Here is a 16,968-nt window from a genome sequence, read left to right as displayed (position 1 = left end):
ACTGCCTCAGACCTGGTCATGGTAGATGCTGCCACCTTCTCCATAGGTGGACGATTAAAGCATCACCATTATGTGACTGTGGAGCTCCAAATCGGACCCTGGAGCACATCGTTGAGCGCTGCCTTCAGAGGAAGTTTGCAGGCAGCCTGCGGGATATCCACGCTGTTATACCGGAAGCTTTGGCCTGGATATCCAACTTGGATATTGACGTTTGATTTGCTTTGCTACAACCATATGTAAGAAGAAAAATATTGCCTCTTATCTTGATTGCTCTCAGAAGGTCATTAAACTTCTTGCAGCACTAAGTTACTGTGCTGGGTGTCGTGGAGCTGGCATTTACTACTAAGGCTAACTACTTCCATTATTCCTCAAAGCACACTTCAGTGGATGATTTTGATTATTCTCAGAAGACTTTCTTCCTCTGCCTTATTTGGGCTAGCAGCACTTTGACCAAAAAAATCCAAGAACTTGAGGGCTTTTTCCTTGTTGCTGACTTCTCAAACTAGCTCTTAAGACGGAAGGGGTTAAGCAAGCAGATAAGTCGAGCATCTTTATAGTCTACACAAACAAAATGTCTCAGCATAGAGATTTGGGAAGAAAACATCAATGAATTGGTGTTGCTGGTCCCATGAGGCCAATGATCCTTAGTCTTTGGAGAGAGATGTTCTTGCCTCACCTTGTCCTTCTGTGGCACTGATGCCTTCTGATCATTGGGAACTTCATGCTGATGTGTTTACCAAGTGTTGTGCGTATATAGAACATGATTACAATTTATGCCATCTTTCTTGGGATTGTAGCTAATGCATTCTTTGAGCTGAGTAAACGCTGCACAGTCAGCACCCTGGTTCAGGCATGAGACGTACTGCATCGCACTTTTGCTCTTTAGGAATAGAAACATAGAAAATAGGTGGAGGAGTAGGCCATTCGGCCCTTCAAGCCTGCACCACTATTCAATATGATCATGGCTGATCATGCAACTTTAGTACCCCATTCCTGCTTTCTCTCCATACCCCTTGATCCCTTTAGCTGTAAGGGCCCCCTCTAACTCCCTTTTGAATATATCTAACGATCTGGCCTCAACAACTTTCTGTAGTAGAGAATTCCACATGCTCACATTTATCTACACTATACCGCATCTGCCATGTATTTGCCCACTCACCTAACCTGTCCTAGTCACCCTGCAGCCTCTTGGCATCCTCCTCACAGCTCACACTGCCACCCAGCTCTGCAAACTTGGAGATATTACATTCAATTCCTTCGTCTAAATCATTAATGTGTATTGTAATAGCTGGGGTCCCAGCACTGAACCTTGCGGTACCCCACTAGTCACTGCCTGCCGTTCTGAAAAGGACCCGTTTATTCCTACTCTTTGCTTCCTGTCTGCCAACCAGTTCTCTATCCACGTCAATACATTACCCCCAATACCATGTGCTTTAATTTTGAACACCAATCTCTTGTGTGGGACCTTGTCCAAAGCCTTTTGAAAGTCTAAATACACCACATCCACTGGCTCCCCCTTGTCCACTCTACTATTTACGTCCTCAAAAAATTCCAGAAGATTTGTCGAGCATGATTTCCCTTTCATAAATCCATGCTGACTTGGACCGATCCTGTCACTGCTTTCCAAATGCACTGCTATTTCATCTTTAATAATTGATTCCAACATTTTCCCCACCACCGATGTCAGGCTGACAAGTTTATAATTCCCTGTTTTCTCTCTCCCTCCTTATTGGCCGTATATCAGTGGTAGTTCTATCACATCCGAGTCAGAAGGTTGTCGGTTTAAGTCCCACTTCATAAACTTGAGCACAAAATCTCAGTTGACAATCAAATGCATTACTTGGTGAGATTTTAAACTGAGACCCCGTCTTCCCCCTCAGGCGGACATAATAGATCCCATGGCAGTATTTTGACAAAGAGTAAGTGATTTCTTCCTGGTGTCCTGGCCAATATTTATCCCTCAACCAACATCACTAAAACAGATTATCTGGTCAATTGTCACATTGATGATTGTGGGACCTGGCTGTGAGAACAAATTGGCTGCCATGTTTTCTACATTACAGCAGTAGCCACACTTCCAAAGTACTTCATTGGTTGTAAAGCACTTTGTGACATCCTGAGATCATTAAAAAGCGCTATATAAATGCAAGGCTTTCTTTACTTGTGTTGGAGTGGATTTTCGGACATAGCAAAGCATGATGGGGTAAGCCAACTATTTGCCTTTTCACTAAATGAACTTTGTACCAAGAAGCCTAATGAACTCTGCAGCAACAAGTGACTCATGGCCAGGTGCAGGCCACTGTTTCATAGAAAGCTTTGCAACAGAATAACTAACCACAAAAGAAGATACAGAGGAAGGGCCCCCAATCTCGCGCCATGCTATCAGGTTTCACTAGGACTAAAAAGTTGTGCAACAATATGATTGGTTGTATGTAAATGAATTGCGTTGCCATATGGATTGATTGGTTGTATGTAAATGAATTAAAATGATTGTATTCCGCCCTCTGTAAACTGCTTATAACCCCGCGGCACCAGGCACTCGGAGAAGGTGCTTCGCAGGTCGCGGGACCTCAACTCTTCTCCCAGAGCTCTGTTAGCAATAAAGTTGTCTCTCTTACCTTACCAGAGTCTGTGAATTTATTTTCACTAACAACTTGGCTCTCCTATGTGCATCAAGTGTTTCCTCCTTTTGAAAGAGCTTGGTAATGTTGGATTGACACAACAACTTGCATTTATATAGCTCCTTTACCATAATAAAATATCCTAAGGTGCTTCACAGGAAAATTGTTATATCTTGAATAAAGAGTCAGACTAGATACTGCAAGCTCAAAGTAAGGTGTGACCGTAATCCTTTATTACAGATCTCAGCGTGCCTCTCCAGCCTGTGAGGCCTCCTTATATACAGGTGCTCCCAAGGGATTGTGGGATCCCTTGGGACTCCAGGGGATAAGCCCTCTGGTGGTTAGACATGGTATTTACAGGTTTACATGCATAACAAAAATAATCAGATACAGGATGCATGTTTCACTGGTACTACAGGTAAGCAGTTGGTCACTTACCACCTGCATATTAATGGAGTAAAAGCCCTTTTGGTTTAGAATCATCGAATTATAGAAATTTACAGCACGGAAGGAGGCCATTTTGGCCCAACGTGACCATGCCGTCTGACAAAGCTATCCAGCCTAATCCCACTTTCCAGTTCTTGGCCCGTAGCCTTGTAGGTTCCAGCACTTCAAGTGCACAACCAAGTACTTTTTAAATGTGGTGAGGGTTTCTGCCTCACCACTTTTAGGCATACTTTTTTCTTGCCTGACCTCAACAAACCTTTACTCTCTCCCAAACTGGTCATTCCCCTGGTGTTACCTCCGTCTTCACTCCCTCAAGTCCAAAGGGCGTTGACTTGAATGCATCTGACGCACAACTGCCTTAACTATCCATCACCAGATCTAGCTACACCACGCTATCACGTCTTGCTGTCCTCTGCCAGAACTGTTCTCTACTCTAGGATCATCCTGAAATGCAAAAATAACCCCCGGCTTCTTTTCACCAATATAAACTAGGTAGACCCACTCCCCTACAGCCACAAATGCGAAGAGCTCATGGACTTCCTTGTCACTAAGCTTGAGACCATCCATTCAGTTGCCTCTGCCACATTCCCCCCTTTTCCTTGCTCACCAAGCCATACTTCCACCAAGATTTTCCCCTGCCCTAGCTTTTAACATGTGTTTTTCTCTGACTTATTTCCTATCTCCTCGCATGCTCTCTTTGAGCTCACCCTGTACTTGCGGTCCACTTCCTTCTCTCTTGATCCCATTCCACTAAGCTGCTGACCATCCAACTTCCCTTAGTTCCTGTTATGTCTTTAGATGCTCTGATAATGACTCCACGAGGCAATGTGTTGTACTTGAACTGTAGTGACCTTCGTCCTTTATTGATAACTCCAGAGTGAGGATCACACCTGGTGGCCTGCCTTTTATACTAGGCCTGGCACACCTGTACAGGTAACCTACAAGTCTCCCAGTGTTGTGCCCTCTGGTGGCACACCTTGTAATAGTACAAGCAGTAACCATATAGGATGACAGTTCCCATGCTAGTTGACATTATAAATGATTCCCTCTCCTCATGACTGTCCCCTTGCTTTCAAAGCTGGCAGCACCCCCATCCTTAAAAATCCCACTCTTGACCCATCTGTCCTTGCTTTCTCAAATTTCCTTTTCCTCTCTAAAGTCCTAGAATGTGTTGTGGACTCCCAAATTTGTGCCCATCTTGCATGTTTAAATCTCTCCAATCAGGTTTCCGACCCTGCCACAGTACTGAAATGGCCTTGATCAAATTTACAAAGGACATTCCCTGTGACTGTGACCATCATGCACGAACAATCTTTAAACTACTTGACCCCTCTGCAACTTTTAAACAGTCAGCCATGCAAGGCTCCTCCAAAATCTCTACTGCATTGTCCAGTTCAGTATGACTGCCCTCGCTCTGTTCCACTCTTACCTATTCAATTATAAGCAGATCATCTACATCTGTCCTGCTCTCTCACCGTAACCTCTGGAATGCCCCAAAGATTTATCTGTGATATCATACAAAGACATCGCATCAGGTTCGATGTGTATGCTTACAACACCCACCTCTCAATTCCTCCATTGCCTCTGTGTCATTGGTCTGCCTTTCCGACATCCAGTTCTGGATGAGCTCCAATTTCCTCCAACTAAACATCATAGGCAGTGCCTCGAAATCGAGGAAGACTTGCTTCCATGCTAAAAGTGAGTTCACAGGTGACTGTACAGTCCAAGACGGGAATTACAGTCTCTGTCACAGTTGGGACAGTCATTGAAGGAAAAGGTGGGTGGGACTGGTTTGCTGCACGCTCCTTCTGCTGTTTGTGTTTGTTTTCTGCATGCTCTCGGTGACGAGACTTGAGGTGCTCAGCGCCCTCCAGGATGCTCTCCCTCCACTTCGGGCAATCTTTGGCTAGGGACTCCTAGGTGTTGGTGGGGATGTTGCACTTATGAAGGAGGCTTTGAGGGTGTCCTTGAAACGTTTCCTCTGCTCATCTGGGGCTCACATGCCGTGTAGAAGTCCTGAGTGGAGTACTTGCTTTGGGAGTCTTGTGTTGGGCGTGCAGACAATGTGACCCGCCCAACGGAGCTGGTCAAGTGTGGGTCGGTGCTTTGATGCTGGGGATGTTGGCCTGATCGAGAGCGCCAGACCTTGGTGCATCTATCCTCCCAGGGGATTTGCAGGATCTTGCAGATACATCGTTGGTGGTATTTCTCCAGCGATTTGAGGTATCTTCTGTACATGGTCCATGTCTCTGAGCCACACAGGAGGGCAGGTATCACTACAGCCCTGTAGACCATAAGCTTGGTGCCAGATTTGAGGGCCTGATCTTCGAACACACTCTTCCTCAGGTGACCGAAGGCTGCACTGGAGGCTGTGTTGGACCTCGTCGTCTATGTCTTTCCTTGCTTGATAGTAAGCTCCCGAGGTATGGAAAGTGGTCCACGTTGTCCAAGGCCGCGCCATGGATTTTGATGACCAGGGGGCAGTGCTGTGTGGCGGGGTCATGTTGGTGGAGGACCTTTGTCTTGCAGATGTTTATTGTTAGGCCCATGTTTTCATATGCTTCGGTGAAGATGTTGACAATGGCTTGGAGTTCAGCCTCTGAATGTGCGCAGACGCAAGCGTCGTCCACATACTGTAGTTCGACGACCGAGGATGAGACGGTCTTGGATCTCGCCTGGAGGCGACAAAGGTTGATCCGGTTTCCACTGGTTCTATAGTTTTAGTTCCACTCCAGCAGGGAGCTTGTTGAGCGTGAGATGGAGCATTGCAGCGAGGAAGATCGAGAGGGGGGTTGGCGCAATGATACAGCTCTGCTTGACCCCGCTTTTGACGTGGATTGGGTCTGTGGTAAATCCGTTGGTCAGGATCACGGCTTGCATGCCATCGTGGAGGAGGCGGAGGATGGTGACAAACTTTTGGGGGTGGTTGAAACGGAGGAGGATGCTCCATAGTCCCTCACGGTTAACAGTGTCAAAGGCCTTTGTGAGGTCAAAGAAGGCCATTTACAAGGGTTGGTGCTGTTCCCTGGATTTCTCTTGCAGTTGTCACGCCGTGAAGATCATGTCCGTTGTACCCCATAGTGGACGGAATCCGCACTGTGACTCCGGGTGGAGCTCCTCAGCCACAGGGAGAAGATGGTTGAGGAGGATTCTAGCGATGACTTTCCCAGTGGCCGACAACAAGGAGATTTTTCTGTAGTTGCCGCTGTCGGACTTGTCCCCTTTTTTAAAGATGGTCACAATTACGGCATCTCTGAGATATCCAGGCATGCACTCCTCCTTCCAGGTGAAACATAGAAACATAGAAAATAAGTGCAGGAGTAGGCCATTCAGCCCTTCGAGCCTGCACCACCATTCACTAAGATCATGGCTGATCATTCACCTCAGTACCCCTTTCCTGCTTTCTCTCCACACCACTTGATCCCTTTAGCCGTAAGGGCTATATCTAACTCCCTCTTGAATATATCCAATAAATGGCATCAACAGCTCTCTGCGGTAGGGAATTCCACAGGTTAACAACTCTCTGAGTGAAGACGTTTCTCCTCATCTCAGTCCTAAATGGCTTACCCCTTATCCTTAGACTGTGTCCCTAGGTTCTGGACTTCCCCAACATCAGGAACATTCTTCCTGCATCTAACCTGTCCAGTCCCATCAGAATTTTATATGTTTCTATGAGATCCCCTCTCATCCTTCTAAACTCCAGTGAATAAAGGCCCAGTCGATCCAGTTTCTCCTCATACGTCATCCCGGAAATTAGTCTGGTGAACCTTCGCTGCACTCTCTCGATAGCAACAACGTCCTTCCTCAGATTAGGAGACCAAAACTGAGCACAATATTCCAGGTGAGGCCTCACCAAGGCCCTGTCCAACTGCAGTAAGACCTCCCTGCTCCTATACTCAAAACCCCTAGCTATGAAAGCCAACATACCATTTGCCGCCTTCACCGCCTGCTGTACCTGCATGCCAACTTTCAATGACTGATGTACCATGACACCCAGGTCTCGTTGCACCTCCCCTTTTCCTAATCTGCCGCCATTCAGATAATATTCTGCCTTCGTGTTTTTGCCTCCAAAGTGGATAACCTCATATTGATCCACATTATACTGCATCTGCCATGCATTTACCCACTCACCTAACCTGTCCAAGTCACCCTGCAGCCTCTTAGCATCCTCCTCACAGCTCACACCGCCACCCAATTTAGTGTCATCTGCAAACTTGGAGATATTACACTCAATTCCTTCAATGTATATTGTAAATAGCTGGGATCCCAGCGCTGAGCTCTGCAGCACCCCACTAGTCACTGCCTGCAATTCTGAAACCAACCCGTTTATCCCGACTCTCTGCTTCCTGTCTGCCAACCAGTTCTCTATCCATGTCAGTACATTACCCCAATACCATGTGCTTTAATTTTGCACACCAATCTCTTGTGTGGGACCTTGTCAAAAGCCTTTTGAAAGTCCAAATACACCACATCCACTGGTTCTCTCTTGTCCACTCTACTAGTTACATCCTCAAAAAATTCCAGAAGATTTGTCAAGCATGATTTCCCTTTCATAAATCCATGTTGCCTTGGGCCGATCCTGTCACTGCTTTCCAAATGCGCTGTTCTTTCATCTTTAATAATTGATTCCAACATTTTCCCCACTACTGATGTCAGGCTAGCCGGTCTATAATTACCCGTTTTCTCTCTCCCTCCTTTTTTAAAAAGTGGTGTTACATTAGCTACCCTCCAGTCCATAGGAACTGATCCAGAGTCGATAGACTGTTGGAAAATGATCACCAATGCATCGACTATTTCTAGGGCCACTTACTTAAGTACTCTGGGATGCAGACTGTCAGGCCCCAGGGATTTATCGGCCTTCAATCCCATCAATTTCCCCAACACAATTTCCTAACTAATAAGGATATCCTTCAGTTCCTCCTTCTCACTAGACCCTCGGTCCCCTAGTGCTTCTGGAAGGTTATTTGTGTCTTCCTTCGTGAAGACAGAACCCAAGTATTTGTTCAATTGGCCTGCCATTTCTTTGTTCCCCATTATAAATTCACCTGAATCTGACTGCAAGGGACCTATGTTTGTCTTCACTAATCTTTTTCTCTTCACATATCTATAGAGAAAAATGAGGTCATGCATTCGAGCCAATAGTGCTTTTCCACCATACTTTAGTGCCTCAGCGAGGATTCCATCTGCTCCTGATGCCTTGTTCTTGAGCTGACGGATGGCCTTTTCTACCTTGCACAGAGCTGGGGTTTTGCTGAGTTGGTGGCGGGTAGCATGCTGCAGGATGGAGTCCAGGACACTCGTGTCAAAGGCAGTCTCGATTAAGGAGATCTTCAAGGTGCTCCTTCCAGCGGGCCCTGACTGCCTCGGTGTCCTTGATGAATGTCTCCCTGTTTTTGGCCAGCAATGGGGTGAGGCCTTGGGTGTTTGGCCCGAAGATGGACTTGACTGAGGTGAAGAATACTCGCACGTCATTGTATACATTGGGAAGACTTAAGCTATTGTCTTGGGGCCCTGGCACGAACTCTCTACTTTTTCCGCCGAATCAAACCCACTCTCTGGTTGAAGCTGATTGTCTGCAACCTCAGCATCCGATTTGACCCTGAGCTGAGCTTCCGACCCCATAGCCTCTCCATCACAATGTCAGATTATTTCTATCTGTAACATCACTCAATTGCACCCCTGCCTCAGTCCATCTCCTGCTGAAACACTAATCCATGCTTTTGTTACCTCTAGACTTAACTCCTCTAATGCTCTCCTGATGGAACCACCATGCTCCACAATCCATAAACTTCAGCTCATTGAAAATTACGTTGTCGATATGCTAACCTGCATCAAGTCCCTCTCATCCATCACATCTGTGCTCACTGACCTACATTGCCTTCAATTTAAATTCCTTATCCCTTGAATATCTTTCACGTTCGCTCTCTCTCTAACCTTCTCCAATCTTGCAGTCCTTTAACTCTGCCCCCTTCTAGTACTATTCCAGCCCCCTTCACCTCATCATTGACGGCCGTTCCTTATCTCGGCCTCTGTGCTCTAGAATTCCTTCCTTAAATCTCTCGGCCTCTCTCTCCTCCTTTAAGACTCCTTAAAATCTGCCCCTTGGACCAAGCATTTAGTCATCTCTCCTATCTCCTCCTTTGCCTTGGTGCCAATTTTTGTCTGATGTGCTTGGGATGTTTTTTCTCATTAGAAGCACTATATAAATGCAAGTTGTTGTTTAGCTGTGCCATTGCTGGATGGTGGTGACCAGGATCACTAAAATCATTTGTGGCATAGGGTTACACAGCTTTTCTGATCCGGCCTGTTAAAAGTACTGGGTGGCAGGGCTGGGAGAAGGTGGAAGATAGTCTTTCTGATGGGGGCTGGTAAAGGCACTTGGGTTTGGGGAGGCAGCCAGCACGGGCCAGCCCACACTGCGATATGTGCGTACACTATGTCCGTGCAGCAGAGCAGGTCTCCAGTCGTCCTGGTTTACCTTTGCCACTGGATAAAGGTCAAGTACGTGTGATGGCTGTTGTGCAACGGTTACCACATGTTAAAAAAATTCACGCACGGGCATCTTCCACCCTCTCAATTAGAGTTCAGGACTGGAACATCGGGTCCTTCATTGAAACATCTGTGAACTCGTGGGAGCAAGTCATCCTCGTTCGAGGGACTGCCTATGATGATGACGGCAAGAGGGGGAGCCAACTTGAAAAGTGGCTCAGCAGTGGGATGATGACTCAAAACATTGGCCTGGAATTTGTGGTGGATAATAACAGAGACAAACAGCGTTCTCTGTCATTGCCCCTTTGAAACTGACCGCAACGTCCGTCGGGATGTAGCGCATGCGCATCCTAACACGGAAATTCTGAAGTTGCGGTCTGTCATTCACTACTCTGACACTGGAAGCGCTGTGCACCACCCGCCCCCCACTCCTCTGAGCCAGAAATCAGTGTAATCTGTCAAATCATGGAAACTGACACAAACTTCAGCTCTTCCAAGGTACTGTGAAATATCTATTAAAAGTTAGAATCTTTGGACTAGGTGTAACTGGGGTTTCAACAGCGTATTGACTGCTAAACAAAGGTAATGGCCCTGAAAAACTCATTTCAATTTTGTGTAGTGTCAAAGGTATCCATTTTAATAAAAATTAACATTTTTAAAGAATTTTTTAATGTTTTTTTTAAAGTTTGTTCATCTTTAGTTCAGATTTGCCTGTTCCCCTTGTGAGAGCCCCAATCTTTGTTTTACTCTCTCTAACATTTTAAAATAGTTAGAATCATTACTCACTTCCTGGTTTGCTGTCTCTGAGAATCCTGCATTTTGATTGGCTGCTTAGACAACTAGTTGACCTCATAGCAGCTCATGTTAGGGATTCCCCATTAAGTTGCGTTGATTTCAATTACCTGTCGGAAAAGCCGAACTTTTTGACACCGAGCTTACGAGATCTTTGTGAGAAGCTTTTTCAGGGACAACGGCGAACCCCTTTTCTTTGCCGCTGACCGCAAATTACGGGCCATTGTGTTTCTGTACCTAGAATTACTGTGCGATCAGTGGGGTCTCTCCATAGTGTCAGTAGCCACTGCAGTCAGGGGAACTAGGGAGAATTTTGAAGGGCACTTTAAAAGTTAGAATGTTAAAGGAATTTTCAAAGATGTTTTTTTATATCCGATGCGGATATATATGGGTAATAAAGAGGAAAGATGATTGTAAATATATATATTTTAGATTTTTTTTTAAATGGGATTGTTCGAGTCTTTGAAGTATATAAATTGGAGCACACCACCCACTGGTCAGGATGTACAACTGCATGGTTATGATTGAAGTGTTTGGCGTGTAACATTACCTAACTTATAATTGCAATTACCTATCACAGCACCACTAACCTGTATACCAGGTATTGTAGAAGATGTTGTGACCCACTTTGCATTTTAATATATATAATAGTTGAATTTTCAAAAAACATTTGATAAGAGATCGGAGGGAGATAAGAGGCAGTTAGTTGAGAGAGAAGTTTGAGCAGCGACCAGTGGTGTCCCTCAGGAATTGTTTCTGGTGCATCATCATCTTAATCATTAATGACTCTAGTATGAATGAGCTGGATTTGGAAATAGAGGAAAAGACAGGAGATATAGTGAACTGTGAAGAAGACAGCAGAAAACTGCAAAAGGGCATAAAATGGCTGAGCAAATGCAGATTAACATAAAGTGTGAAATAGTACAGAATGGCAGATGTGAGCATAATCTAAATGGGAAAGCCCCCAAGAAGACCAGTAGATATCGATAAACAAAGGAACTTAAGGATACTGGTGCATAAACAGCAAAATGGTCCTAATCAAAGTCACAGCAGCGTTCTCTGACCATGTGACCATGAAGTATTGTTCCTCCACAACCTTTGCAGCCTTCAACACGGTTGGCCACACCATCCTCCTGTTTCTTCTGTTGCAAGCTCGGTGGAATTTTCCTTGCTTGGTTTCATCTTACCTAACTGATCATACCCAGAGTATCTCACAAATTATTTTTCTTCTTATCCCTGAACTATTACCTCCGGTGACCCCTGAGGATCCATACGTAGTTCTCTCCTGTTCCTTATCTGCATACAGCTCACTGATGACACCCAACGCTTCCATTATCTCTCTTGCCCCTCAACTGCCTCTGTGTTGTCACACTGCTTGTTCAACATTAAGTTTTGGATAGGTCTTAATTTCCTTCTCAAGAAGTGGGAAGACTCAATTCATCGTCTTTGGCCACTGCCACTGTCTCAGGCAAAACCAGACTGTTTACATCCTTGGTGTCTTACTCAACACTGAGCTGAGCATCTGACCCCATATACTCTCCTTTCAGTCTAAAATATTGAGCATTTTGATTTGGTAATTGTATGCTTGGGATAGGAAATTATTACGATGGCCAAAAAAGCTAATGGAATAAGATAAATCTTCAAACAAGCTTGCTCCTCCTCGTCACAAGTAGCAATTTCAGAGTTCCATAAAGCCCATGCCTATCCAGTGAAGAAATGTTGTTATATTAGTTGGCATTCTAGAAAGAAAACCTATATTTTACTACTGGACAAAGTAGAGCCCAAGGTAATGCAGACAGCACACTTAATGAAGATAGTTTACTGCCAGTCAGATTCCACAGCCTATTACATGAGAAATATTGCCAGGCTGCCAATCCATTACAATATAATTACAAGATTGAATAAATCCAAAATCTGAGTAGAATTCTGCCAAACCTTCATACACTGCTTAACCTTGCTATGTAACTTTATTTCAGTGTCACTACTTTAGATCTCTCTCCTTATGCATGTAGAAATTTCAATACAGAGATATCCTATCACTTGTTGAACTGTAGTTGCTGGAAGATACAGTCAGCAACAGGAAATCAGCAACTTTCCTGTTATTGAGTACAATTTCTGGAAGTCTCTCACCAACAAATAGTCAATTTTATGAGATGTCCTTATTGCAGTTGCTTTTGGTTATACTCATTTGTACAGACAAAATAAACAAACAGCAGGCACTTTTGGAATCTACAAAGTCATTTTTGTCCCATTTATTCAGTAATGAAAAACCAGAATTTTGCCCCTTTTCTATTATCAGAAGTGAACCCGAACATTAAAGGATTTATTCAGTGATCCCATGGCTGCAGGTTGGAGAACTGTCACTACAGTATTTTAGCCCTTATTTTTGATCTGTACTCTCATTGAGCAAGGCTTCCCATTGGAAGTGCAGGATCGCTGAATTTATTCACAAATTATCAAAAATCAGAGTTTCTTCCTCATCAGTTTCTTCGTCCAACAGGATTAAAATTAATTTGTCATGCCTATGTAGAATTTTAGTTTTAGTAAAACAAATAGAAGTAATTTCTGTATATTGTTATCTGTGATTATGCAAATACATACAAATGATTTGTATTTTTCTTCCAGGACTTTCTAATCAAAATGACAGATGGCACTTACAAGGTCATACCTGAAAATGCTGCAGACAAATTCACTGTGGTTCACAATCAGATGTATCTCATATTTTATTTTGGAAACATTGAAAATCTTCAGCTAATAGTTACATGGAACTTAAAGATGAATACTTATATCCAGATTGCTGGACCATCAAAGGTAATTAGAAACAATTTCTATAAAAATACATGTATTTTTGTAGGCATGAATGGGTATATCTAGAGCAGGTATGGTGGGCCTGATTTTACAACCTGGCACATGGCAGGACCACATCCCGCCACAGTGGGGTAGAAATTAATTGGCGTTTTGCCTATTTTTTTTATATGTAAAAGGGATTTAATATATACAGATTCCTGGACGCAGATACCTGCACCTATCATGTGCCGGCAGCATGGCTACCACCATATTAGTCCTCACTACTTTATAGGTGTTCCTGGCGGCTGTCAGCAGTCAGCCTTGGTTTAATTTACATAGGATATATGGCACAGGAACAGGCCATTCAGCCCAACCAGTCCATGCCGGCGTTTATGCTCACTCGAAAAGAAGGGTCCTGTGCCTGTTTCAGGACCCTTCTGCAAAATGCGTGAAAGACTAAGTGGAGAACGCTGTGTACAAGCTCCGACTAGCTTTTCCAGTTCTACAGTCGCCTAAACAGCAGTCCTTAAAAGGGACCACTGAAAGCTGCCGAAGAAATGGTAGGGAAAGCGTGCCTCTCCCAGCTGCAAAGCGCTACTGAGGGCTGCTGCCGGCCCATGCTTGGCTCTCCTGTATTTACCCCTGCCCACTGCCCAGCAATGCAGCAAACTCAAATTTGATCTCCAACATTGGGCGAGCTGCCTCTGCCCAATTTTGGATGAGCCTCGGGCCCCAGCTCCAATTCCTGCAAGATTCTGAGCAAGGACAGTTGAAATGGGGCTGTTAAGCCTGGGGTAATTTGTGCGGCTTATTGCCCTGAGAGAGGAGCTGAGGGAGTGAGCTCGCATGCTCTGTCGCATGCTACTCCCCTCCACTCCCAACCCGATGTGAATGGTGATGCTTGGAGTTTTCAATGTAAAATTAAGGCGTGCAATTCCACGTGCGCGGTGAAAATCCTTGGTCTCCGTCCCTTTGTTACCTATTCGTACACCAGTGGAAACAATATTTTACTCTTTACCCACAGTAAATTCCCCATGTTTCACTCATCCCTTTACTGGCTGCTCCTCTCTTGGTGCCGCACTCACTTACCATGGTGCTGTTGCTTGTGCTGCTGCTCCCAGCTCTGCAGGAAATGCTGGGCACCTCGTCTACAAAGCCCACCCCATTACCCAGTGTTCCCCCAACCCCCAATCCCTACTCTCCCAGGAACCCCATCCTCGACCTTTATTTTCCAGACTCTCTTTTCTCTCCGAACCCATCTCTGGGGTGGGTGAGGCAGGGAGGCTAGACCCAGGAGGTAAGTTACCTCCTGGATCCAACAGTCCTTGCCTTACTTTAGCTAGCATGTTCTCCAAGGCCTGAGAAACCCATCAGCCAGTTAAATTTGAAATGATGATTAAATCAGAGGCACGCCAGCCTCATATTACTTGAATGAGCGACCCGCCTCCTGAGAGCAGCTTGGCTGGCCCCCGTCCCCCGTCCAACCTCTGTTAAACCCAGAAGTGGGCAGGTTGGAGGCAGGTTCGGGTCGTGATTCAGTTTTTTTTAACAATTTAACCTCCCACTCGACCCTAACCCACCCATGTTTGGGGTTATAATTCTCCCCGGAGTGTTGGGAATATTGCAGCTAACTCATCCAGGAGGAAAATGTGCTCAAAATGGAATGTCTTAAAGTTTGGACATTAGCTTTTAAAATTTTACAGGGAGAATTATCTTTTAGTTGTTTCACTCTGACCATGTGTGGAGAATGTAACTAGATCCAAAAGTGAAGAAAACCCAAAAGGTGGCTAATCTTTTTTTTGCTCTGTCATCAGTGCAAGCTGCATTATTAGCACTCCATTTATCTGCCAGATCCCTGCACGAGATGCACAAATCGTCTCGTGTCTTACATACATCAATCTCTGCCCAGAAAATGAATAAATTAACTTAGTTATTGTGTTGTACTTTTCTTTTTTGAAATTCTGGCCTATTACTATGTGATATAATTTATATATTATATATAAAATTATCTGCCATTATCCATCAGTGGGGTCCCCTCTAATAATGGCAGATAATTGACTCTCCACATTATGGGCCCAAGTTTCCACATGATTTGCGCCTGATTTTTAGGAGCAACTGGTAGAGAACGGACTATCTTAGAAATCGCAATTCTCCACATTTTTTTTTCTGCAGTTCTAGTGAGGTAGAACAGTTCTACTTTGGAACAGAATTTTTTCTTCAAAAGGGGGCGTGTCCGGCCATTGACGCCTGATTTCAAAGTTTCCACAGTGAAAACGTACTCCAAACTAAAGTAGAATGGAGCAAGTGAAGATTTTTGTAGAACTGAAAAAACCTGTTCTGCACATTAAAAAATCAGGCGCAGGTTACAAATTAGGCGTCCAGAACGAGGTGGGGTGGGAGGGGGAAGGGAAGTCATTAAATTCTACAATCAATCCTTATTTATACTTCTACAAATATTATGCAAATAAATCCAACCTGAATAAACATTTATAAGCAAAGAAAAGATTAAATAAACCATCTTCCTACCTGTGTGAAAGTGCTTCAGCCATCGTTCGTTCCCGTGGGGGGTGGGGAAGGAAACCGCCGTTTGTTGCCGCGGAGGGGAGGGAGGGGAAGGAGACAGCGGTTTGTTGCCGCCGCGGAGGGGAGGGAGGGGGAGGAAACCGCCGTTTGTTGCCGTGGAGGGGAGGGAGGGGAAGGAGACAGCGGTTTGTTGCCGCCGCGGAGGGGAGGGAGGGGAAGGAGACAGTGGTTTGTTGCTGCCGTGGAGGGGAGGGAGGGGGAGGAAACCGCCGTTTGTTGCCGTGGAGGGGAGGGAGGGGAAGGAGACAGCGGTTTGTTGCCACCGCGGAGGGGAGGGAGGGGAAGGAGACAGCGGTTTGTTGCCGCCGTGGAGGGGAGGGAGGGGAAGGAGACAGCGGTTTGTTGCCGCGGAGGGGAGGGAGGGGAAGGAGACAGCGGTATGTTGCCGCAGAGGTGAGGGAGGGGAAGGAAACCGCCGTTTGTTGCCGTGGAGGGTGGGGAGGGGAAGGAGACAGTGAGAAGGGTAGCCTCAGTGCTGATGTGCTGATGGCAGTGTGCTTTTATTAAAAAATGTTCAAAAATTAAACAGCTACAAAGAACTACAAAAATGGGCGAGTGCCAATGTTTCCTTCACACTGCGCGTGCGCGAACGCTCCAACGCGCACGCGCAGCGTTGCCGGCAGGATAAAAACTGATTTAAATAGTACCCGCACCCTCCCACTTACAGAATCGGCGCGAGTGTAGGCTCCGCCCCCTTGGGCGCCGCGCCAAACAGACAAGGAGCTGCAAAGCGCTCGAGAATAGCGCGTTTTTTTTCTGGCGCCGTTTTAGGCGCGAAAAACGGGCGCCCAGCTCGGAGGGGCGCCCGTTTTTTAACCTGTGGAAACTTGGGCCCTATAATGCTAATTTATATATTTGAATTCAAAAGGCATGCATGCTCGTTAACATATTAGCATTAAAAAGGAATAACATTCTTGAATGTTGTCAGCTTTCAGTTTGTGGACTCTGCGGGAATGCCAATGGTAATATAAAAGATGAATTGATAACTCGGAGCCACTACTCAGCTTTCACTTTAATGAACTTTGTAAATTCTTGGAAAGAAAATCCCATGTGTGATGATGTGACTGAAGTTGTATATCCATGTGCCAAAAATCCATATCGCAAGTCCTGGGCAGAAAAACGGTGTAAAATAATTCACAGTGATGTGTTTCAACCATGCCACAAATTGGTGAGTATGTTCAACAATCAGAAATTTCGTTATTAAAATAGTTTAAATAAGTGTCACAGATAAGCATTAAACTCAACCAGA

General features: G+C 45.1%; 1 protein-coding gene across 1 annotated transcript in view; it reads left to right on the top strand.

Annotated features, from left to right (window-relative positions):
- The window catches only part of LOC139279609 (mucin-6-like), a 288,296-nt gene that overhangs the window by 97,455 nt on the left and 173,873 nt on the right, over window positions 1-16,968 (top strand). The window contains exons 13-14 of the mRNA XM_070898725.1: window positions 12,975-13,160; window positions 16,648-16,887. Coding sequence (XP_070754826.1) covers window positions 12,975-13,160; window positions 16,648-16,887 — 426 coding nt within the window. The remainder of the gene's footprint in view (window positions 1-12,974; window positions 13,161-16,647; window positions 16,888-16,968) is intronic.

This window comes from Pristiophorus japonicus, chromosome 14 (assembly GCF_044704955.1).
Source record: "Pristiophorus japonicus isolate sPriJap1 chromosome 14, sPriJap1.hap1, whole genome shotgun sequence".
In the NCBI taxonomy this organism is placed as follows: Eukaryota; Metazoa; Chordata; class Chondrichthyes; family Pristiophoridae; genus Pristiophorus; species Pristiophorus japonicus.
The sequence above is the reverse complement of the archived record's forward strand: the minus strand, read 5'-3'. Positions and strand labels throughout refer to the sequence as shown.